Source organism: Oncorhynchus kisutch, linkage group LG21 (genome assembly GCF_002021735.2).
Source record: "Oncorhynchus kisutch isolate 150728-3 linkage group LG21, Okis_V2, whole genome shotgun sequence".
NCBI lineage: Eukaryota > Metazoa > Chordata > Actinopteri > Salmoniformes > Salmonidae > Oncorhynchus > Oncorhynchus kisutch.
Window position 1 is genome coordinate 41,155,794 of NC_034194.2, and position 23,289 is coordinate 41,179,082.

At 46.1% G+C, this 23,289-nt stretch overlaps 1 protein-coding gene and 1 pseudogene across 2 annotated transcripts; one reads left to right on the forward strand and one right to left on the reverse strand.

The window, feature by feature from the left end:
- Positions 1–1,702: 1,702 nt before the first annotated feature.
- Positions 1,703–17,372, reverse strand: LOC109866454 (DNA replication licensing factor MCM3-like; annotated as a pseudogene).
- paqr8 (progestin and adipoQ receptor family member VIII) lies at positions 17,247–21,420 on the forward strand. Of its 2 annotated transcripts, XM_020455467.2 has the most exons (4): positions 17,247–17,502; positions 18,581–19,212; positions 19,688–19,908; positions 20,171–21,420. In XM_020455467.2, exons 2-4 carry the CDS (start codon positions 18,681–18,683, stop codon positions 20,489–20,491), a joined length of 1,074 nt encoding a protein of 357 aa, XP_020311056.1. In that variant the 5' UTR covers positions 17,247–17,502; positions 18,581–18,680; the 3' UTR covers positions 20,492–21,420. The 2 variants fall into 2 exon arrangements, with proteins under 2 accessions (XP_020311056.1, XP_031656167.1); XM_031800307.1 differs by lacking the exon at positions 17,247–17,502 and having other exon boundaries at positions 17,541–19,212.
- Positions 21,421–23,289: the final 1,869 nt, after the last annotated feature.

Here is a 23,289-nt window from a genome sequence, read left to right on the forward strand (position 1 = left end):
CACCAATCAGAGACCACTATGATGACACACCAAATGACAACCAGCAATCAGAGACCACTATGATGACACACCAGATGATGAACACCAATCAGAGACCACTATGATGACACACCAAATGATGACCACCAATCAGAGACCACTATGATGACACACCAAATGATGACCACCAATCAGAGACCACTATGATGACACACCAAATGATGACCACCAATCAGAGACCACTGTGATGACACACCAAATGATGACCACCAATCAGAGACCACTGTGATGACACACCAAATGATGACCACCAATCAGAGACCACTATGATGACACACCAAATGATGACCACCAATCAGAGACCACTGCGATGACACACCAAATGATGACCACCAATCAGAGACCACTATGATGACACACCAAATGATGACCACCAATCAGAGACCACTATGATGACACACCAAATGACGACCAGCAATCAGAGACCACTATGATGACACACCAAATGACGACCAGCAATCAGAGACCACTATGATGACACACCAAATGACGACCACCAATCAGAGACCACTATGATGACACACCAAATGACGACCAGCAATCAGAGACCACTATGATGACACACCAGATGATGAACACCAATCAGAGACCACTATGATGACCACCAATCAAGAGACTGTTGGGGCTATAAGGATAGAGGAGAGGCAGGGTGTTGGTTGTGGCTATAAGGATAGATGAGGAGAGGCAGGGTGTTGGTTGGGGCTATAAGGATAGAGGAGAGGCAGGGTGTGGGTTGGGGCTATAAGGATAGATGAGGAGAGGCAGGGTGTGGGTTGGGGCTATAAGGATAGATGAGGAGAGGCAGGGTGTGGGTTGGGGCTATAAGGATAGATGAGGAGAGGCAGGGTGTGGGTTGGGGCTATAAGGATAGATGAGGAGAGGCAGGGTGTAGGTTGGGGCTATAAGGATAGATGGGGAGAGGCAGGGTGTAGGTTGGGGCTATAAGGATAGATGGGTAGAGGCAGGGTGTAGGTTGGGGCTATAAGGATAGATGGTTAGAGGCAGGGTGTGGTTTGGAGCTATAAGGATAGATGGTTAGAGGCAGGGTGTGGTTTGGAGCTATAAGGATAGATGGTTAGAAGCAGGGTGTGGTTTGGAGCTATAAGGATAGATGAGGAGAGGCAGGGTGTGGGTTGGGGCTATAAGGATAGAGGAGAGGCAGGGTGTGGGTTGGGGCTATAAGGATAGATGAGGAGAGGCAGGGTGTGGGTTGGGGCCCGTACCCCCAGTAGATGATTCAGACGTGGGTGTAGAGAGCAGAGAGACTAACCTGCGTGGAGGTTGGGCTAGGGAGGCCCAATCAAAACCACAGTTTATGATTTCCCCATTGTACAACACAGTGAACCCCCATTTCACAGGCAGCTGCACCTCACTGCATTGTTCATCAGTTGTTTAAAAGGGATGCGTTATACCCCGATGTGTGTGTGTGTGTGTGTGTGTGTATGCAAATGAGGGCACAGCTGTTAGTGTACCTTCAATCAGCCACATAATGTCTAACATCAAACAATTTAATGTTCAATCTCGATGCACTATTACAGTTGACAAAACATTACAATGAAGACATTTATTTTTTTAACAAAACAATATGTACAAGAAAGGTCATTCTAAAAAATCTATGTTTTTTTTAAAACAGAATCAAATGGAAAAAAGAAGGCATAGAAGGCTTTTCTGTAGAGACAACGGTCCTTTTAACCCACAGCTCATGATTGTAACCAGACCCTGTACATACCGTAACATGTAGCTAAAACATGAGTAAAGCAAATCAACCAAATGTTGAAACTAATCCAAGAATAAACCTAAGACATTAAACAACATAAAATCTAAATCGTTCAACTCCTTTTTAGTCCATAAGTGGTTGTTGCCCAAAAAGGCTAACTGGAGGAATGCCCCAAAACCCAGAAGAACCAGTCAAAATCTACTTAAATTCTTCTTCTGAATTCCTTCTCATCCTTTTTGATCTCAAACGGGAAACAACATCTTTCCATTCAGACTTGCTCCTCCTTCTGTCCTTCTCTCTCTACTACCTCCATTTCCTCCCACCTCTTCCCTCTCCTCCCTCCACCTCTGCCAGATGAGGATGATAATGTCGTTGTCCCAGGTCTTCAGATGAGGAAGATGATGATGTCGTCAGCCAACATGATCTGGTTGTCGTGCTGCATGCGAGCGAGGGCAGCCCGGACCTCTGTCAGGGTGAAGGGGGCATCACTATCCTTGTTGACACTCTCCATCAGAGAGTTCATACCGACGGACTGGGCATGTGTGGAACGGAACACCTCCAGGAGAGAGTACTTAAACACACACACAGAGACAGAGACAGAGAGAGAGAGACAGAGAGAGAGAGACAGAGAGGACTTAAACTCCTTCAGCCTAGAAAACAGAGAGAGAGAGAGAGAGAGCCCTCTAGACTTCCAACAGTACATATATATATGTATATATATATATAGCATCCAGCCCCCTAGCCCACCTGTCTACAGACACCTCAGTCTGTCCGTCCTTGCTAGGTGGGACAGGGGCATCCATCGGCTCCTCTTCTGCCTCAGCCGGTTTGGGCGTGCCAGTCTGGACTGTGGGAGGGAGGGTCAAACAAAGTATGGTAACAATTCCCAAAACTGAGAATCAATTAGAATCATAAAGGTCTCTATTCCAACTTGAGATGAGTAGACGTAACATGGACATCAGTCAAGAAAAATGTTGACTAAAGCCCATGTTAAGTGAACTCATCTTAAGTCAGAATCGAGCCCACAGTGCTTTTCACATATTGTATAGAGTGAAAGAAGCGTTCTGGTTCCTACTCTCAGGGATGTCCTTCTCTCCAGCGAAGTCATACGGGTCGTGGACCTCGCTGCTCTGGGAACTACGGCGACTCCTACAGGACAAACACAGAATTACACACATCATGTACAGAAAACACAACTATCATTTAAAAAAAGGGCCAATCCACAGCTGGAACATATACATTTTTAGTAATTTAGTAGACGCTCTCATCTATAGCGACTTACAGTAATAGTGCATTCATCTTAAGATAGCTAGCTGGGAACACCACATATCTCAGTCATAGTAAAGTAGCTATCAGCAAAGTCAGTGCTAGTCAGGAGGAGGGGGGGGTCAGTTAGTTCACCAAAGTTTTTGTTACAAAGTGGACACCCCGTCTCTGTTTTGGTAAAAAGCTGAGGGATGGGGCCTGGAGAAATGTAACGACTCTCAAACTCATAGGCAGAGCTATGGATACAAGGACCAACCATCCATAGTGATAGTTGTAACCATGTTTTGAAGCTATACAGTGTTTGTTTACATCTAGAGTCTAACGCCGTACCTCTTCTTGTCTGAGCGAGGGGAACGTTGTGTTGTCTCCTCCTCTTCCTCCTCAGAGTCAGACTCCTTCCTCCCTCTTTTCTTCTCCAGAACCTACAGGACCATGGATACACTCTGTATTAACTGCAGACATCAAACAGGCTTTACTAAAACTTCAGCAGAGTTTATTTAAATGAAGATGTATATTTGCTTAAAGGGTGTATTGTGTTATAACCCTATATGGGCTGGCCACCATGTGGAAGACAAAAAAAACTGTCAATCAATCAGTCAACCAATCATAGACGTAGAGACCTTTTTGAAGTAAGCGAACTGGACCAGCTCCACAGCGACCCCAGAGTCCTCCAGCTCCACAGCGAACCCAGAGTCCTCCAGCTCCACAGCGACCCCAGAGTCCTCCAGCTCCACAGCGAGCCCAGAGTCCTCCAGCTCCACAGCGAACCCAGAGTCCTCCAGCTCCACAGCGAACCCAGAGTCCTCCAGCTCCACAGCGAACCCAGAGTCCTCCAGCTCCACAGCGACCCCAGAGTCCTCCAGCTCCACAGCGAGCCCAGAGTCCTCCAGCTCCACAGCGACCCCAGAGTCCTCCAGCTCCACAGCGACCCCAGAGTCCTCCAGCTCCACAGCGACCCCAGAGTCCTCCAGCTCCACAGCGACCCCAGAGTCCTCCAGCTCCACAGCGAACCCAGAGTCCTCCAGCTCCACAGCGACCCCAGAGTCCTCCAGCTCCACAGCGAGCCCAGAGTCCTCCAGCTCCACAGCGAACCCAGAGTCCTCCAGCTCCACAGCGACCCCAGAGTCCTCCAGCTCCACAGTGACCCCAGAGTCCTCCAGCTCCACAGCGAACCCAGAGTCCTCCAGCTCCACAGCCTTACTCATGCAGGCTTTAGCGTGGGCCGTAGACAGACGGATGAGGGTCTCCAGAGTATGAGCAGTTACTGGGGACGTCTGGAGGGACCGAGGGGGGCAGGGGGTTAGACGGGGGAGAAGGTTAGATGGGGGGGAGGTTTGGTATTTTATTAGGATCCTCATTAGCTGTTGCAAAAGCAGCAGCTACTCTTCCTGGGGGTCCACACAAAACATGAACCATAACGCAGTATGACATAATACAGAATGACATAATACAGAATGACATAATACAGAATGACATAATACAGAATGACATAATACAGAATGACATAATACAGAATGACATAATACAGAATGACATAATACAGAACATCATTAGACAAGAACAGCTCAAGGACAGAAACTACATACATGTTTTATAAAGACACACGTAGCCTACATGTCTACGCATACACACAAACTATCTAGGTCAAATAGGGAAGAGCGAGGTGTTGCTTTATCTGTTTTTTAAAACCAGTGACAAACAAACATCCAGTCAGGCGAAGTCCTGTGGGTGAAAACTGCTCGTTGATGAGAGAGGTCCAAGGAGAATGGCACGAATCGTGGAAGCTAACAGGCGGGCCACAAACAGACAAATAACAGCACGGTACAACAGTGGTGTACAGAACGGCATCTCGGGACACACAACTCGTCTGTCCTTGTCAGGGATGGGTTATTGCAGCAGACGACCACACTGGGTTTCAATCCTATCAGCCAAAAACCAGAAGCGGCTCCATCTGGCACACGATCACCAACACTGGACAACTGAGGAAAGGAAAAACACTGCCTGGTCCGACATATCCTGGTTCCTGTTGCGTCATGCTGTTGGCAGAGTCAGGATTTGGTGTAAGCTGTATCTTGGGCCCCGTCCTGCCTGGTGTCAACGGTACAGGCTGGTGACGGTGGTGTAGCGTTGTCCAATCTGCAGCACTAATTAGAGGGCATGTTTGTTTTTCCTCACCCAGTGGGAAGAGTCTGCACATTTAGACCAGTGGTTCCCAACTCCAGTACCCCCAACAGTACCCATTTAGACCAGTGGTCCCCAACTCCAGTACCCCCAACAGTACCCATTTAGACCAGTGGTTCCCTACCCCAGTACCCCCAACAGTACCCATTTAGACCAGTGATTCCCAACTCCAGTACCCCCAACAGTACCCATTTAGACCAGTGGGTCCCTACCCCAGTACCCCCAACAGTACCCATTTAGACCAGTGGTTCCCAACTCCAGTACCCCCAACAGTACCCATTTAGACCAGTGGTTCCCAACTCCAGTACCCCCAACAGTACCCATTTAGACCAGTGGTTCCCAACTCCAGTACCCCCAACAGTACCCATTTAGACCAGTGGTTCCCAACTCCAGTACCCCCAACAGTACCCATTTAGACCAGTGGTTCCCAACTGTACCTTAAATGACTAATAATCTCAAATAGAAAATCATTTTATGGGGTCATATACCCTTTTCATGCATAGGACGCTGCTACGCTAACGGGTCGATAGCGACAATTGATACCCTTTCAGACACTAAAACAAAGCGGCTCATCTGAAGCGTCTGTTTTCAGATAGTAGAATTCTTCTCCGGAATAGAATATTCAGCGTTGTTTCCCTGACAACGATACACGTTGCTGATTGGTGTGCTGCTGTGTTGTTGTTTATGGTAGCTAGATGTGTTTTTATTTCTACTAATTGTCTTGGTAAATCATTGTATAGTACTTTTCCTATGAGTTAGTGGGCTGCGTGCAGGCAGCTCGAGATCATTTGATTGACAGTTCCGGTAGCCTAGTGACGGACGTTAGTCCCGCTTCAGAAGCGGCATTCCTTTACAGACAAGTTAAACGCTCGTTCCAGTGGCGCTTCGAAACGATCTCCAGAGAAGGTTCTGTGGCGGCATCGTAGCCGACATTCCATACGTCTGAAAGCGGTAATAGTTCATAACTCGCCCTGCCGTAGATGGGGTTGGCAGCTGCCAGCACGGAGCAGCGGGCGTTGAGCCTGGCATGGACACCGGCCCTGCTCCATCACCTCGTGGATGGCTGTACGGTCCATGTCGGACATCTTGTCAAACTCATCGATACAGACCACACCCCTGTCCCCCAGAACCATCGCCCCAGCCTCCAGACGACGCTCACCTCGTGGGAGAGGATAGAAGCAATATAGTAATATACCTGTAATAACAGTGGTATATTACCGGCAGGTAGCCTAGCGGCTGCTGGTTCGAGTCCCCTATCCGACTAGTTGAAAAATGAGCAAGGCACTTAAACCTAATTGCTCCTGTAAGTGGCTCTGGATAAGAGAGTCTGTTAAATGACTCACTACTGTAGTGGCTCTGGATAAGAGAGTCTGTTAAATGATTCACTACTGTAGTGGCTCTGGATGAGAGAGTCTGTTAAATGACTCACTACTGTAGTGGCTCTGGATAAGAGAGTCTGTTAAATGACTCACTACTGTATTATCTCTGGATAAGAGTCTGCTAAATTACTCAAAAATATGGGTGAGGGGGATCAGTGAGTCATTTATGGTGTGATTCGTTCACTTTTTCAACTAATGATTCATTGATGTAAATATGATATGATTCACTTATTCATTTGTTGTATATTTGAATGTTTCACTACCTAATTTGATAGGCATGTCACGGATTCATTCACTTTCAGGTAGGATGATCATATTCACTCTTTCAGTCGAGTTTCACCTCAGTGTGTGAGTGCGAGCCTGTGTGTGTGTCTGTACCAGTCTCCTGGTCAGTAGTGACAGCAGCGCTCAGGCCCGCTCCAGATGACCCTCGGACGGTGGTTGGGATGGCTCGGGGCGCCGTGTGCAGGACATAACGCACCAGCTGGGACTTAGCCACTGAAGGGTCACCTAGTGGAGGGAGAGAGAGGGGAAGAAAGAGAGAGGGGAAAGAGAGGGATCGAGAGAGAGAGAGAGAGAGAGAGAGAGAGAGAGAGAGAGAGAGAGAGAGAGGGATTGAGAGAGAGAGGGATTGAGAGAGGGATCGAGAGGGGATCGAGAGAGAGGGAGAGAGAGAGAGAGAGATGGATCGAGAGAGGGATCGAGAGGGGATCGAGAGAGAGGGAGAGAGAGAGAGAGAGAGAGAGATGGATCGAGAGAGAGGGGGATCGAGAGAGAGAGGGATCGAGAGAGAGAGGGATCGAGAGAGAGAGAGGGATCGGGAGAGAGAGGGATCAAGAGAGAGCGAGAGAGAGAGAGAGAGAGGGGAGAGAGAGGGATCGAGTGAGAGAGGGATCGAGAGAGAGAGAGAGAGCGAGAGCGAGAGCGAGCGAGAGAGAGAGAGAGAGGGATCGAGAGAGAGAGAGAGAGAGCGAGAGAGAGAGAGCGAGAGAGAGGGATCGAGAGAGCGAGAGCGAGCGAGTGAACGAGAGAGAGAGAGCGAGAGAGGGATCGAGAGGGGATCGAGAGAGAGGGAGAGAGAGAGAGAGAGATGGATCGAGAGAGGGATCGAGAGGGGATCGAGAGAGAGGGAGAGAGAGAGAGAGATGGATCGAGAGAGAGGGGGATCGAGAGAGAGAGGGATCGAGAGAGAGAGGGATCGAGAGAGAGAGGGATTGAGAGAGAGAGGGATCGAGAGAGAGAGGGATCAAGAGAGAGCGAGAGAGAGAGGGATCGAGAGAGAGCGAGAGAGAGCGAGAGCGAGCGAGAGCGAGCGAGTGATCGAGAGAGAGAGAGAGAGAGAGCGAGAGAGAGAGAGGGATCGAGAGAGAGAGAGGGATCGAGAGAGAGAGAGAGAGAGAGGGAGAGAGAGCGAGAGAGAGAGAGAGAGGGATCGAGAGAGAGCGCGAGAATTAGACCCAACCAAATCATGAGAAAACAAAAAGATAACTACTTAACACATTGGAAAGAATTAACAAAAAAACAGAGCAAACTAGAATGCTATTTGGCCCTACACAGAGAGTACACAGCGGCAGAATACCTGACCACTGTGACTGACCCAAAATTAAGGAAAGCCTTGACTATGTACAGACTCAGTGAGCATAGCCTTGCTATTGAGAAAGGCCGCCGTAGGCAGACATGGCTCTCAAGAGAAGACAGGCTATGTGCTCACTGCCCACAAAATGAGGTGGAAACTGAGCTGCACTTCCTAACATCCTGCCCAATGTATGACCATATTAGAGAGACATATTTCCCTCAGATTACACAGATCCACAAAGAATTCGAAAACAAATCCAATTTTGAAAAACTCCCATATCTACTGGGTGAAATTCCACAGTGTGCCATCACAGCAGCAAGATTTGTGACCTGTTGCCACGAGAAAAGGGCAACCAGTGAAGAACAAACACCATTGTAAATACAACCCATATTTATGCTTATTTATTTTATCTTGTGTCCTTTAGCCATTTGTACATTGTTAGAACACTGTATATATATATAATATGACATTTGTAATGTCTTTACTGTTTTGAAACTTCTGTATGTGTAATGTTTACTGTTAATTTTTGTTGTTTTTCACTTTATATATTCACTTTGTATGTTGTCTACCTCACTTGCTTTGGCAATGTTAACACATGTTTCCCATGCCAATAAAGCCCTTGAATTGAATTGAATTGAGAGAGAGAGAGAGGTCATTCTTACATGTGATACAATTAGGATCCAGACCATTACTGTAACACTTTTAACAGTGCTCACTAATAGGGTTGGGAATTGCCAGGGACCTCACAATACAATATTATCACGATACTATTTAAACAGACGAGAACAAGATATAGGATGAAAAATGTAGTTTTGGTGCAGGTACAGCCGACTAGCGCTAGCTAACGTGACCTAGCACTGTGAGTGACAGGTTAGTATAGTGGAGAACCTATAGCTCTTCAGTGTGTGACAGGTTAGTATAGTGGAGAACCTATTGGTCTTCAGTATGTGACAGGTTAGTATAGTGGAGAACCTATTGGTCTTCAGTGGAGAACCTATTGGTCTTCAGTGTGTGACAGGTTAGTATAGTAGAGAACCTATTGGTCTTCCGTGTGTGACAGGTTAATATAGTGGAGAACCTATTGGTCTTCAGTGTGTGACAGGTTAGTATAGTAGAGAACCTATTGGTCTTTAGTGGAGAACCTATTGGTCTTCAGTGAGTGACAGGTTAGTATAGTGGAGAACCTATTGGTCTTCAGTGTGTGACAGGTTAGTATAGTGGAGAACCTATTGGTCTTCAGTGTGTGACAGGTTAGTATAGTGGAGAACCTATTGGTCTTCAGTGTGTGACAGGTTAGTATAGTGGAGAACCTATTGGTCTTTAGTGGAGAACCTATTGGTCTTCAGTGAGTGACAGGTTAGTATAGTGGAGAACCTATTGGTCTTCAGTGGAGAACCTATTGGTCTTCAGTGTGTGACAGGTTAGTATAGTAGAGAACCTATTGGTCTTCCGTGTGTGACAGGTTAATATAGTGGAGAACCTATTGGTCTTCAGTGTGTGACAGGTTAGTATAGTAGAGAACCTATTGGTCTTTAGTGGAGAACCTATTGGTCTTCAGTGAGTGACAGGTTAGTATAGTGGAGAACCTATTGGTCTTCAGTGTGTGACAGGTTAGTATAGTGGAGAACCTATTGGTCTTCAGTGTGTGACAGGTTAGTATAGTGGAGAACCTATTGGTCTTCAGTGTGTGACAGGTTAGTATAGTGGAGAACCTATTGGTCTTTAGTGGAGAACCTATTGGTCTTTAGTGGAGAACCTATTGGTCTTCAGTGAGTGACAGGTTAGTATAGTGGAGAACCTATTGGTCTTCAGTGGAGAACCTATTGGTCTTCAGTGTGTGACAGGTTAGTATAGTGGAGAACCTATTGGTCTTCAGTGTGTGACAGGTTAGTATAGTGGAGAACCTATTGGTCTTCAGTGTGTGACAGGTTAGTATAGTGGAGAACCTATTGGTCTTCAGTGGAGTACCTATTGGTCTTCAGTGTGTGACAGGTTAGTATAGTGGAGAACCTATTGGTCTTCAGTGTGTGACAGGTTAGTATAGTGGAGAACCTATTGGTCTTCAGTGTGTGACAGGTTAGTATAGTGGAGAACCTATTGGTCTTCAGTGGAGAACCTATTGGTCTTCAGTGTGTGACAGGTTAGTATAGTGTGGCACCTATTGGTCTTCAGTGTGTGACAGGTGTGTGATGCTGAAAGAACAGCAACCATAATACCAGCCCACTCATGTAGCAGAGTGTACTTTTATAAAACACAAAGGGTCAGTGGTGTAGTGGAGGCTATACGCAGGTATAAACTGTACACTTAGCCTAGTTTCAGCTGAATATTATCTGTCGGCAGCAAGAGTGTACTGCTCTCAAAATCACAGAAGAATGACATCGGTAGCCAGTAGGATAGGGAGGAACCGGTAGGGTAGTCAGTGGGGTAGGGAGGAACCGGTAGGGTAGTCAGTAGGGTAGGGAGGAACCGGTAGGGTAGCCAGTAGGTTAGGGAGGAACCGGTAGGGTAGTCAGTAGGTTAGGGAGGAACCGGTAGGGTAGCCAGTAGGATAGGGAGGAACCGGTAGGGTAGTCAGTAGGTTAGGGAGGAACCGGTAGGGTAGTCAGTAGGATAGGGAGGAACCGGTAGGGTAGTCAGTGGGGTAGGGAGGAACCGGTAGGGTAGTCAGTAGGGTAGGGAGGAACCGGTAGGGTAGCCAGTAGGTTAGGGAGGAACCGGTAGGGTAGTCAGTAGGTTAGGGAGGAACCGGTAGGGTAGCCAGTAGGATAGGGAGGAACCGGTAGGGTAGTCAGTAGGTTAGGGAGGAACCGGTAGGGTAGTCAGTAGGATAGGGAGGAACCGGTAGGGTAGTCAGTAGGATAGGGAGGAACCGGTAGGGTAGTCAGTAGGTTAGGGAGGAACCGGTATGGTAGTCAGTAGGATAGGGAGGAACCGGTAGGGTAGTCAGTAGGGTAGGGAGGAACCGGTAGGGTAGCCAGTAGGATAGCCAGTAGGATAGGGAGGAACCGGTAGGGTAGCCAGTAGTATAAGGAGGAACCGGTAGGGTAGCCAGTAGGATAGCCAGTAAGATAGGGAGGAACCGGTAGGGTAGCCAGTGGGGTAGGGAGGAACCGGTAGGGTAGTCAGTAGGGTAGGGAGGAACCGGTAGGGTAGTCAGTAGGTTAGGGAGGAACCGGTGGGGTAGTCAGTAGGTTAGGGAGGAACCGGTATTGTAGTCAGTAGGTTAGGGAGGAACCAGTAGTGTAGTCAGTAGGGTAGGGAGGAACCGGTAGGGTAGCCAGTAGGATAGCCAGTAGGGTAGGGAGGAACCGGTAGGGTAGCCAGTAGGATAGCCAGTAGGGTAGGGAGTAACCGGTAGTGTAGCCAGTAGGGTAGGGAGGAACCGGTAGGGTAACCAGTAGGGTAGGGAGTAACCGGTAGGGTAGCCAGTAGGATAGCCAGTAGGGTAGGGAGGAACCGGTAGGGTAGCCAGTAGGATAGCCAGTAGGGTAGGGTGGAACCGGTAGGGTAGCCAGTAGGGTGGCCAGTAGGATAGGGAGGAACCGGTAGGGTAGCCAGTAGGATAGGGAGGAACCGGTAGGGTAGCCAGTAGGATAGCCAGTAGGGTAGGGAGGAACCGGTAGGGTAGCCAGTAGGATAGCCAGTAGAGTAGGGAGGAACCGGTAGGGTAGCCTGTAGGGTAGCCAGTAGGATAAGGAGGAACCGGTAGGGTAGTCAGTAGGTTAGGGAGGAACCGGTAGGGCATCCAGTAGGGTAGGGAGGAACCGGTAGGGTAGCCAGTAGGGTAGAGAGGAACCGGTAGGGTAGTCAGTAGGTTAGGGAGGAACCGGTAGGGTAGCCAGTAGGATAGGGAGGAACCGGTAGGGTAGTCAGTAGGTTAGGGAGGAACCGGTAGGGTAGTCAGTAGGATAGGGAGGAACCGGTAGGGTAGTCAGTAGGATAGGGAGGAACCGGTAGGGTAGTCAGTAGGATAGGGAGGAACCGGTATGGTAGTCAGTAGGATAGGGAGGAACCGGTAGAGTAGTCAGTAGGATAGGGAGGAACCGGTAGGGTAGTCAGTAGGTTAGGGAGGAACCGGTAGGGTAGTCAGTGGGGTAGGGAGGAACCGGTAGGGTAGCCAGTAGGATAGCCAGTAGAGTAGGGAGGAACCGGTAGGGTAGTCAGTAGGATAGGGAGGAACCGGTAGTGTAGCCAGTAGGGTAGCCAGTAGAGTAGGGAGGAACCGGTAGGGTAGTCAGTAGGATAGGGAGGAACCGGTAGGGTAGCCAGTAGGGTAGCCAGTAAGGTAGGGAGGAACCAGTAGGGTAGCCAGTAGGGTAGGGAGGAACCAGTAGGGTAGCCAGTAGGGTAGGGAGGAACTGGTAGGGTAGCCAGTAGGATAGGAAGGAACCGTGAGACCCTGATTTAGCCCACTGCATTAAAAAAAAGTTAACTTCTTATTGAAAGTTATTCTTGAAAAGGGAGAAGCTAACAAATTAGCATCAACATCCTCTTTGATAACACCTGCTGCAAACTAGCCTACAACAAAAGCTAGCTAGACTGTGGGAAAACTACTGCTCTGCTCGCTATTGTTGCCCTTTGAGAAGGCAGTCCCACCCATTACAAGTCAAAATGTGATTGGTTGATTCCACTGTCACTCCAAAATGTTTTGCCCTAACACAGTTGAATGGCTGATGCCTTTCCATCTAGCTTCTGATGGCGTAGCCAATGGCCAATAGCTAAAATTATCTCCACATAGACCACCAAAGAAAAATCCTGATTGGATCTTTTTTTCTCTACAGTGTTAACCCTTTCCAACAAAAACTGAAGAGATGAGATCAGAATATCACTGAAAATAATAATATAATTATAATCATTATCATTAGAGAGAACGAGAGAGAGAAGGAAAGAGAGAGAAAATGACAGTAGTTCAGTGGTCTCAGTACCTATGAGCAGTACATTGATGTCTCCTCTGATGCGTGACCCATTCTCCAGAACCTTCTCCACTCCTCCCAACAACATACACAGGATGGCCTTCTTAATGTACTCATGACCGTGAATGCTGGGGGCTAGGGAGCAGGATAGCTGGTCAAACACATCCTGGAGAAGAGAGAGTTAGTATAGCTAGAGATGGTCTATAACGTTCTTCATGTCTTTATGAACGAGTTTGGAGTGTGACTGTTTGAGGTTGTGGACAAGTTCAAACAGGTGCCATTAATACAGGTAACGAGTGGAGGACAGAGGGACCTCTTAAAGAAGAAGTTACAGGTCTGTGAGAGCCAGAAATCTTGCTTGTTTGTAGGTGACCAAATACTTATTTTCCACCATAATTTGCAAATAGATTCATAAAAAATCCTACAATGTGATTTTCTGGATTTTTTTCTTCTCATTTTGTCTGTCATAGTTGAAGTGTACCTATGATGAAAATTACAGGCCTCTCTCATCTTTAAGTGGGAGAACTTGCACAATTGGTGGCTGACTAAATACTTTTTTGCCCCACTGTGTGTGTGTATATATATATATGGTGTACAGCAGTAATTGCAGTACAATAGATGAGCCTTGACTAGAATACAGTATATACATATGAAGTAGGTTAAACAGTATGTAAACATTATTAAAGTGACCAGTGTTTAATGTCCATTGGGCAACAGTCTAAGGTGCTGGGTAAAGTACAGGGTGGTAGACAGCTAGTAACAGTGACTAAGTTCAGGGCAGGGTACTGGGCAGAGACTGGCTGGCTAGTGGTGACTGTTGACCAGTCTGAAGGCCTGGAGATGGCCTGTTTTTCAGTCTCTCGGTCCCAGCTTTGATGCACCTGTACTATCTCCGCTTTCTAGATGGTAGTGGGATGAACAGGTGGATGGTGCTCTCTCTCTGCTGTCTCCTGAAGTCCACAATCAGCTCCTTCTTTCTGTTAACGTTGAGGGAGAGGTTATTTTCCTAGCACCACTCCGCCAGGGCCCTCACCTCCTCCCTGTAAACGGCCTCATCGTTGTTGGTAATCAGGTCTACTACTGTTGTGTCGTCAATCATCAAGCAAACTTGATGATTGAGTTGGAGGCGTGCGTGACCATGCAGTCATGGGTGAACAGGGAGTACAGGTGGGGGCTGAGCACGCACCATTGTGGGTCGTGTTGAGGATCAGCGTGGCGGAGGTGTTGTGTCCAACCTTCACCACCTGGGGTCGGCCAGTCAGGAAGTCCAGGACCCAGTTGCACGGGGAGGGGTTCAGACCCAGGGCCTCAAGATTAATGATGAGCTTGGAGAGTACAATGGTGTTGAAGGCTAATCTGTCGTCAATGAACAGCATTCTTACTAGAGGTTGGCCGATTAATTAGGGACGATTTCAAGTCTTCATAACAATCGATAATCTGCATTTTTGGATGCCGATTACATTGCACTCCACGAGGAGACTGCGTGGCAGGCTGACTACCTGTTATGTGAGTGCAGCAAGGAGCCAAATTAAGTTGCTAGCTACCAATAAACTTATCTTGTAAAAAAAACAATAAATCTTAACATAATCACTAGTTAACTACACATGGTTAATGAAATTATTAGTTTAACTAGCTTTTCCTGTGTTGCATATGATCAATGCGGTGCCTGTTAATTTATCATCAAATCACAGCCTACTTCGCCAAACGGGTGATGATTTAACAAGCACATTCGTGAAAAAAGCACTGTCGTTGCACCAATGTACCTAATTAGAAACATCAATGCCTTTCTTTAAAATCAATACACAAGTATATTTTTTTTAAACCTGCATATTTAGTGAAAAGAAATTCATGTTAGCAGGCAATATTAACTAGGGAAATTGTCACTTCTCTTGCGCTCTGTGCAAGCAGAGTCAGGCTATATTGCAGCAGTTTGGGTTGCGAACTGTGTGAAGACCATTTCTTCCTGACAAAGACCGTAATTAATTTGCCAGAATTGTACATAATTATGACATAATATTGAAGGTTGTGCAATATAACAGCAATATTTAGACTTAGGGGTGCCACCCGTTTGATAAAATACAGAACGGTTCTGTATTTCACTGATAGAATAAACATTTTGTTTTCGAAATGATAATTTCCGGATTTGATGATATTAATGACCTAAGGCTAATATTTCTGTGTGTTTATTATAATTAAGTCTATGATTTGATATTTGATAGAGCAGTCTGACTGAGCAGTGGTAGGCAGCAGCAGGCTCGTAAGCATTCATTCAAACAGCACTTTACTGCTCGCAATACTTGAAGCACAGCGCTGTTTATGACTTCAAGCCTATCAACTCCAGAGATTAGGCTGGCAATACTTTAGTGCCTATATGAACATCCAAAAGTCCCCCCCAAAAAATAGTTAAAAAGTATAGAGAGAAATAGTCCTATAATAACTACAACCTAAAACTTCTTACCTTGGAATATTGAAGACTCGTGTTAAAAGGAACCAACAGCTTTCATATGTTCTCATGTTCTGAGCAAGGAACTGAAACGTTACATGGCACATATTGCACTTTTACTTTCTTCTCCAACACTGTGTTTTGGCACTATTTAAACCAAATTGAACATGTTTCATTATTTATTTGAGACTAAATAGATTTGTATTTATGTATTATATTAAGTTATATTTAAGTTAAAATAAAAGTGTTAATTCAGTATTGTTTTAATTGTCATTATTACAAATATATATATTTTTTAAATCAGCCGATTAATCTGTATCGTTTTTGTTTGGTCCTCATAATCGGTTGACCTCTCTTACATGGGTATTCCTCTTGTCCAGATGGGATAGGGCAGTGTGCAGTGTGATGGCGATTGCGTCATCTGTGGACCTGTTGGGGCAGTATGATCCTTAACTAGCCTCTCAAAGCACTTCATGATGACATAAGTGAGTGCTACAGGGCAATAGTAATTTAGTTCTGTGGACCTGTTGGGGCGGTATGCTAATTGTAGTGGGTCTAGGGTGTGAGGTAAGGTGGAGGTGATATGATCTTTAACTAGCCTCTAAAAGGACTTCATGATGAAAGAAGATAATGCAACGCTCATTTATACAGAACAAAATAGAAACCCAACATGTAAAGTGTTGGTCCAATGTTTAATGAACTGAAATAAGATCCCAGAAATATTCCATATGCACAAAAAAAGCTTATTTCTCTTAAATCATTAGCAAGCATTAGATCAGCTAATATGCCTGAGGGAGGATGGTTCGAGCCAGGTACGGGCCGAGTCGGGAGGAAGTGATACTCGCTAAGCAGGCAGTGTGACATCCTTTACATTGGTAAGAGCACAAACAGAACTGGAGCCATGGGAAGGAGGGGTGCTGAGGGGTGCTTCAGACCCACTACTGTTGTCATTCTGTAGTGTGGTGATAAGTAACATTTAAAAAGTAATTAATATTATTTAAAAATATATATATTTTTTCAAATCTTTATTGCTCCTCTATGAGAGGAGAAAAATACTCAACAGCAGAGCAGGAAGAAAATACTTTTCCTCAGCACCCCCCCCCCCCCCAAAACAACTTTCCCCTGCCATGGCAATAAGAGAGGCTCGGAAGATACACTGTAGAACATGCACCAGCTGCCTATGACGCATGTTCAATATCTTCTCAGCACCCATTGCATTGCCTGGTCCCACAAACGACGCTCTTCCACCGATAGTACACCAGATGACGCTATTTAACTAAAACGAGCTGTGGCCATTGCATTATTTGCAAAGTATGTAATTTTGTAGTGCATTGTAGTGTATGTATTGTAACGCATAGGCACTGATTGGTCTTTAAACGTATAATGAGGCTCTGCATATTCAAATGTAAAAATGCAAAAAAATATATTAGAATGCTATTCGAAATAATTTATCAACATATCATGCAATTTGATATTATGCTTCAATAATAAATGATGTTTTTTGTTTCTAGTGTGCATGAAAAAATTGTTGTTTTGATAAGCTATTGTGATTGTATTATGAGACGCAAAATATCCTAGGCTATATATTATATTGTGATGCGTAACCCTATGTGCGTAGCTTTAGGATTAGATCATTTTTTTCATAGCGCCACTGCCTCGGAAAATGTAGGTCAGTCCTTGAGTTTTGGGCGTTCTCTGTTTAGCCCAATGGTTTAGCATACCTTTTTAGGCACGCCCAGTCTCCCAAATCACTTCTTTACAGTAGGGTTGCTATGCTGTCACTTGTAGATTGCTAGAGTTCACCTGTCGTGCTGCTTCCACTCACTGTCTGCTTGAGAATAGGCTTCACCATCAGCATCACGAAATCGATGTAGAAATGAAAAACGATGTGGAAGGGGGTCTAGCGCTGTAGTGGTATTTGATAACTGCGACGGCTCCCAGCAACAGGTGTGTTCTGTCTAGACATTCAGGAACATACAGAAAGACAGGTGAGATTTCTATATTTTCAAACAATAATTTGAATATGAGAGGATAATAACTTGTCTAGCATTTTTTTAAATATATTATTTCCCCTTTTACATTAATCTAGAACTCTCTCTCTCATTGCTTCTTGTGCTTAACCCATTTTTGGTTATTTTCTTCTAGATTCTAGAGGTTTAGTTTGAATGCTGATAATGGACCACTGACATGGATAGAGACAGACAGACACTTCACGCAGCCAGTGCAGAATGCTGTTGCCTCATCTGTTTTTGTAGTTGTATTTGCTAGAATGCTGTTGCCTCATCTGTTTTGTAGTTGTATTTGCTAGAATGCTGTTTGCCTCATCCCTGTCTTTCTAGTCTTTTTCTCCCCTTGTACAAGTAACCTGATCCTAGATCTGGGGCCAGGCTACTGTAGAACGCATGATAACAAGTAGTGGAATGATAATTCAAACAGACTGGCTACCCAGGCTAATTGTAGAAGCATTTCACCCATAAATGACAACCCCGGTTGTAAAGTTTTCAAATAAGGGAAATGTCACCACTAATATCTGTCACAATCACGCTTAATGTGAGGAAGGTAAGGCGCTGTTAGGAGTTTCAGAAGTGTCCCCTTTCCAGTTGGCACTGTATCAGTCACAATCATGGCTTGGTTTGTATTCTCTGGGTGTATATGTTTGTCTTTGGTCTCCATAGGTGCTTATTAGTATCGCTGCTGACGCCATAGATAGGGTGGCTGTTGTCATTCCGTACTGTGTGGGTGGGGTGTCAAGGGAGGCAGTGAGACTAGGGTACTGGGTCAGGTAGCAGGCTAGAGGTAACAATTTACAGGTATGACTGCATGCCTGCTCTCTGGTGCATGCTAGCTTACCTACCTGCTTCCCAGTGTAAGCTGACAGACCGGTGAACCAATTCCCAGATGGCCAGCTATGTGAGAAATGTGTGTCTGTCAGCCTGCCTCATTTTAAACAGCATCCGTTTTGACCTAGTTGCTACTGTTGGTATAATACAGAATACAATACAACCTAATCTATACTTTGATTCTTAAATCATCTTAACTGCATTTTGTTTCTCTCTGTTTCCACAGCAAAACCCAAGTCTTCCCAAATCAACTTTCCACCCTACTCCTCCTCTATACCCATTCCCACCATCCCTCTTTCCTTCCCTCGCCCCACCTCTCCATCATCATGTCCAGCGGAGCCCTGGGGCGTCTCAGTACCTTGACTCTGAGTGTGAAGCAGCTCAGCCGGCTGCCTCACCTCTCCGACATCCTCCCCTCTTCACTCCCCTCCCTCCCCTCCCCCAGCCCCACCGTCCCTGTCTCCTGCGTCCCCACTCTGTTCCAGGAGCCTTACATCCTCTCTGGCTACCGCCCGGTGGGGCAAGACTGGCGCTGTTACGTTCTCAGCCTCTTCCAGAGACACAATGAATCCCTCAACGTCTGGACACACCTTCTGGCAGGTCCCCTGGTGCTACTACGCGTCTGGGCCTATGGATTGTCCCTAGACTCGGCGTCCCTGCCTCTCTGCCTGTACATACTGTCTGCCCTCACCTACTTGTGTTGTAGCGTAGCAGCCCACCTGCTTCAGTCCCACTCTGAGCTGGCCCACTATACTCTGTTCTTCCTGGACTATGTGGGTGTGTCTGTGTATCAGTATGGCTGTTCTCTGGCTCACTATTTCTACTGCTCTGAGCCAGCCTGGAGGGAGAGCCCCGTAGGTAGTTTGTGTTTTTATTATTGCTATGGCAACACGCTTTCTCTCCACACTCTAGTGCACTTTATTCAACCTGTCTGCATCCCAAGTGATACCCGATGTAGTGCACTACTGTTCACCTGGGCCCAAAAGGGAAAATAATGCCATTTTGGATGCCTTAGGTACATTGTGTTTCGTTTTAGCATACTTGATTCTGATGTTGTGTTATAATTGCCTACGGAGGATTACAGTCTCTTAACTCTAAGTGGTCCCACATGGTGGCTTTTAAATCTGTAATATGTTTTGCCGATTGTTGTAATATTGTGCTCCGGGGTGAAATTTCCCCTAGACACTGTTCTAGGATCAGCTTCTCCTCCCTCAATCCTAACTATAACCATTAGTGGAGGAAATGCAAAAGTGACCCAGGATCAGCATCTAAGGGCAATATCACCCTATTCTTTATACTGTGGAATGACAAACTGTTCTACCTCTACCTCTAGGGTTCTGGTTCCTCCCTGGCGCTGCCCTACTTGGCTGGCTGTCCTGTGCTAGCTGCTGCTTTGCCAAGTCACGCTACCGCCGGCCTTACCCGCTCCGGAGAAAGATCTGCCAGCTGATCCCCACCAGCATGGCCTACTTCCTGGACATCAGCCCTGTAGCCCACCGCCTGGCTACCGTACCCTGGGGTCAGGACCCTGCTCTACCGCTCCACGCCCTGCAGGTGGGTGGATGAATGAATGGAGGGAATTATCATGGCTGAGGCAACTCTATATGGGCCGGTTTCCCAGACACAGATAACGAAAGCCAAGTCCTAGTCTACAAAGCATGGTCAATGGAGAAGCTCCCATCTGTGTCTGGTAAACTGGCCCATAGAGTTGCCTGAGCCGTGAGAATACAACACACACAAAAAATGATTGAGGATTAAAAAAAACACAATTCATGGAGTCAACTGACTTGTTTCCATTGTGGTCCTCCATTTTTAGATGGCCGCCTTCCTGCTTGCAGCCTTCTTCTTCTCCTGCCCTGTTCCTGAGAGGTTCTTCCCGGGGCATTGTGACATCATGGGTCAGGGTCACCAGATCTTCCACCTCTTCCTGTCTCTGTGTACTCTGTGTCAGCTGGAGGCCCTTTTCCTGGACTATGGCAGTCGGAGGGATACAGTGCTGCAGTTGTATGGGGAGAGGCAGCTGTGGTTCGCCGGTGTATCCTTCCTCGCCCTAGCACTATGTAGCACCCTGACCGCGGTTGTCATGAGGAGGCATGTACAGAGACGACTGGAGAAAAGTGAAACTGTGAAACAGTGAGGAATGGCAGGGAGAGGAGGAACGAGAGACATTTTCAGTGTTTTGAGAATAATCATGTCCTGTAAATGTATAGAGAGACAATATTTATCTAAGATGATGAGCATCTTTGTAGCAGATAAAGATTTCTTGCCTTAAAAGATCTTTTGATTCCTGTACAATCTAACCATGTCCTTCTTTGTTTACTTCCTGGACACGGGGTAAATATTTCTTTATTGCCTATTTCTGACTAGTTATTGATCAATAAGCTTAGATTCAGTAGCCTGGTCCCAGATCTGTTTGTGCTGTATAGCCAACGCCTATGGACATTGTCATGCCAAATGTACAAACAGATCTGGGACCAGGCTATTGATTCAGTATATATCTGAGGAACCCATGAAGGGGGTTTTTGTGTTAAGCTTAATGGAGTTTCACCCCAAAGTCCGTCTGATAAAGAGTTAGTGACATTTTTAAAGCTGGATTTTTTTGTCGTTCTCTTTCAGCTGTCGGAGTGAAACAGGCCAAGCCACGGGATTGAGCAAACAAAGAAGTCCGTTTTATTGAGCAGTGAACAGAACAGGCTGTGATTTTGGCCATAGTGACAGGCAGACTATAGGCCATTGCAGAGCAGGATCTGGCAACTAGAGCGAGTGGGTTGAGGATCAGGAGGAGAGCTGTGGGTGACTAGGAGTGATGCTTTTATACAGGCCGAACCTGGGTCATAGTGGATACACTAATTGGCATTTTTACAAAACTAGCAAAAAAAAGCATTGATGCAAGACACATCTACACAAAGAAATGTGTTGTGTGATTGGACCTAGACATTTGTATGACGTCATATGAAAAAAGCCCATCAACATCCATGTGTAACTCTGTGTTGTTGTCTGTTCACACTGCTATGCTTTATCTTGGCCAGGTCGCCTACCTGGTTAAATAAAGGTGTTCTCAACTAGTCTACCTGGTTAAATAAAGGTGTTCTCAACTAGTCTACCTGGTTAAATAAAGGTGTTCTCAACTAGCCTACCTGGTTAAATAAAGGTGTTCTCAACTAGCCTACCTGGTTAAATAAAGGTGTTCTCAACTAGCCTACCTGGTTAAATAAAGGTGTTCTCAACTAGTCTACCTGGTTAAATAAAGGTGTTCTCAACTAGTCTACCTGGTTAAATAAAGGTGTTCTCAACTAGCCTACCTGGTTAAATAAAGGTGTTCTCAACTAGCCTACCTGGTTAAATAAAGGTGTTCTCAACTAGCCTACCTGGTTAAATAAAGATAAAATTAAATAAATAAATAAATAGGATGACTTGCTTGGGAATGGGAATTTTCCGAACATGAATGTAGAATTCTATAGCAAGCTTGTTGTTTGTATGGCCGGTAATTGAATACCAGTGTTCTGCTTTTAGTTGACATTGCGATCCATGAAAACCATGACAGTAGCAGGCAGGCAGGCAGAGAAAGCCGTTTAAACTCTTCCTCTAATTCTGCTATTGGTACACAGCACACTTGATCAGGTTTCTGTGCACACTATTGACTCTGGTTGCATCTGAAATGCTGCCCGATTCCTCACAGGGCATATATGTATGGTCAAGAGTTGTGCCTTCGGAAAGTATTCAGACCCCTTTGACTTTTTCCACATTTTGTTACATTACAGCCTTGCTCTAAAATGGATTAAGTTGTTGTTGTTCCGCATCAATCTACACACAATGCCCCATAATGACGAAGGAAAAACAGGTTTTTAGAAATGTTTTCAATTTTTTTATACTGCCGTTACAAGCTTGGCACACCCGTATTTGGGGAGTGTCTCCCATTCTTCTCTGCAGTTCCTCTCAAGCTCTGTCAGGTTGGATGAGGAGCGTCGCTGCACAGCTATTTTCAGGATTCTCCAGAGATGTTCCATTGGGTTCAAGTCCGGGCTCTGGGTGGGCCACTTAAGGACATTCAGAGACATTCAGAGTCCCAAAGCCACTCCAGCGTTGTCTTGGCTGTGTGCTTAGGGTATTTGTCCTGTTGGAAGGTGAACCTCCACCCCAGTCTGAGGTCCAGAGCGCTCTGAAGCAGGTTTTCATCAAGGATCGCTCTTTTACTTTGCTCTGTTCATCTTTCCCTCAATCCTGACTAGTCTCCCAGTCCCTGCTGCTGAAAAACATCCCCACAGCATGATGCTGCCACCACCATGCTTCACCGTAGGGATGGTGCCTGGTTTCCTCAGGACGTAACACTTAGCATTCAGGCCAAAGAGTTCAATCGATGTATCATCAGACCAGAGAATCTTGTTTCTTATGTTCTGAGAGTCCTTAAGGTGCCCTTTGGTAAACTCCAAGTGGGCTGTCATGTGCCTTTTACTGAGGAGTGGCTTCTGTCTGGCCACTCTACCATAAAGGCCTGATTGGTAGTGTGCTGCAGAGACAGTTGTCCTTCTGGAAGGTTCTCCCATCTCCACAGACGAACTCTGGAGCTCTGTCAGAGTAACCATCGGGTTCTTGGTTACCTCCCTGACCAAGGTCATTCTCCCCTGATTGGTCAGTTTGGCTGGGCGGCCAGCTCTAGGAAGAGTCTTGGTGGTTCCAAACTTCTTCCATTTAAGAATGATTTGGGCCGTGTCCCCTGATTCTGTTTCTCTGCCCTGGTTGGCCCATCTGTTCTAGTGCTGCAGTACAGAACAACAGTATTTCTGCGGACTGAAGACTTTCCTTGTGAAAATGGTCTTACTAAGGGGTTTTAGCCAGCCAGCTCTTAGGAAGAAGAATTTAAATTTAAAACAGAGTATTTTTGTTATACCCAATATTGCTCATTCTGTGATCGAACCAGATATAGAGACCAAACCT

Coding starts and splice junctions, on each gene's coding strand:
- paqr8 (XM_020455467.2), top strand. CDS start 18,681: ATGTCCAGCGGAGCCCTGGGGCGTCTCAGTACCTTGACTCTGAGTGTG. Junction 19,213..19,687: donor CTGGAGGGAGAGCCCCGTAG/GTAGTTTGTGTT, acceptor CTCTACCTCTAG/GGTTCTGGTTCCTCCCTGGC. Junction 19,909..20,170: donor TACCGCTCCACGCCCTGCAG/GTGGGTGGATGA, acceptor CTCCATTTTTAG/ATGGCCGCCTTCCTGCTTGC.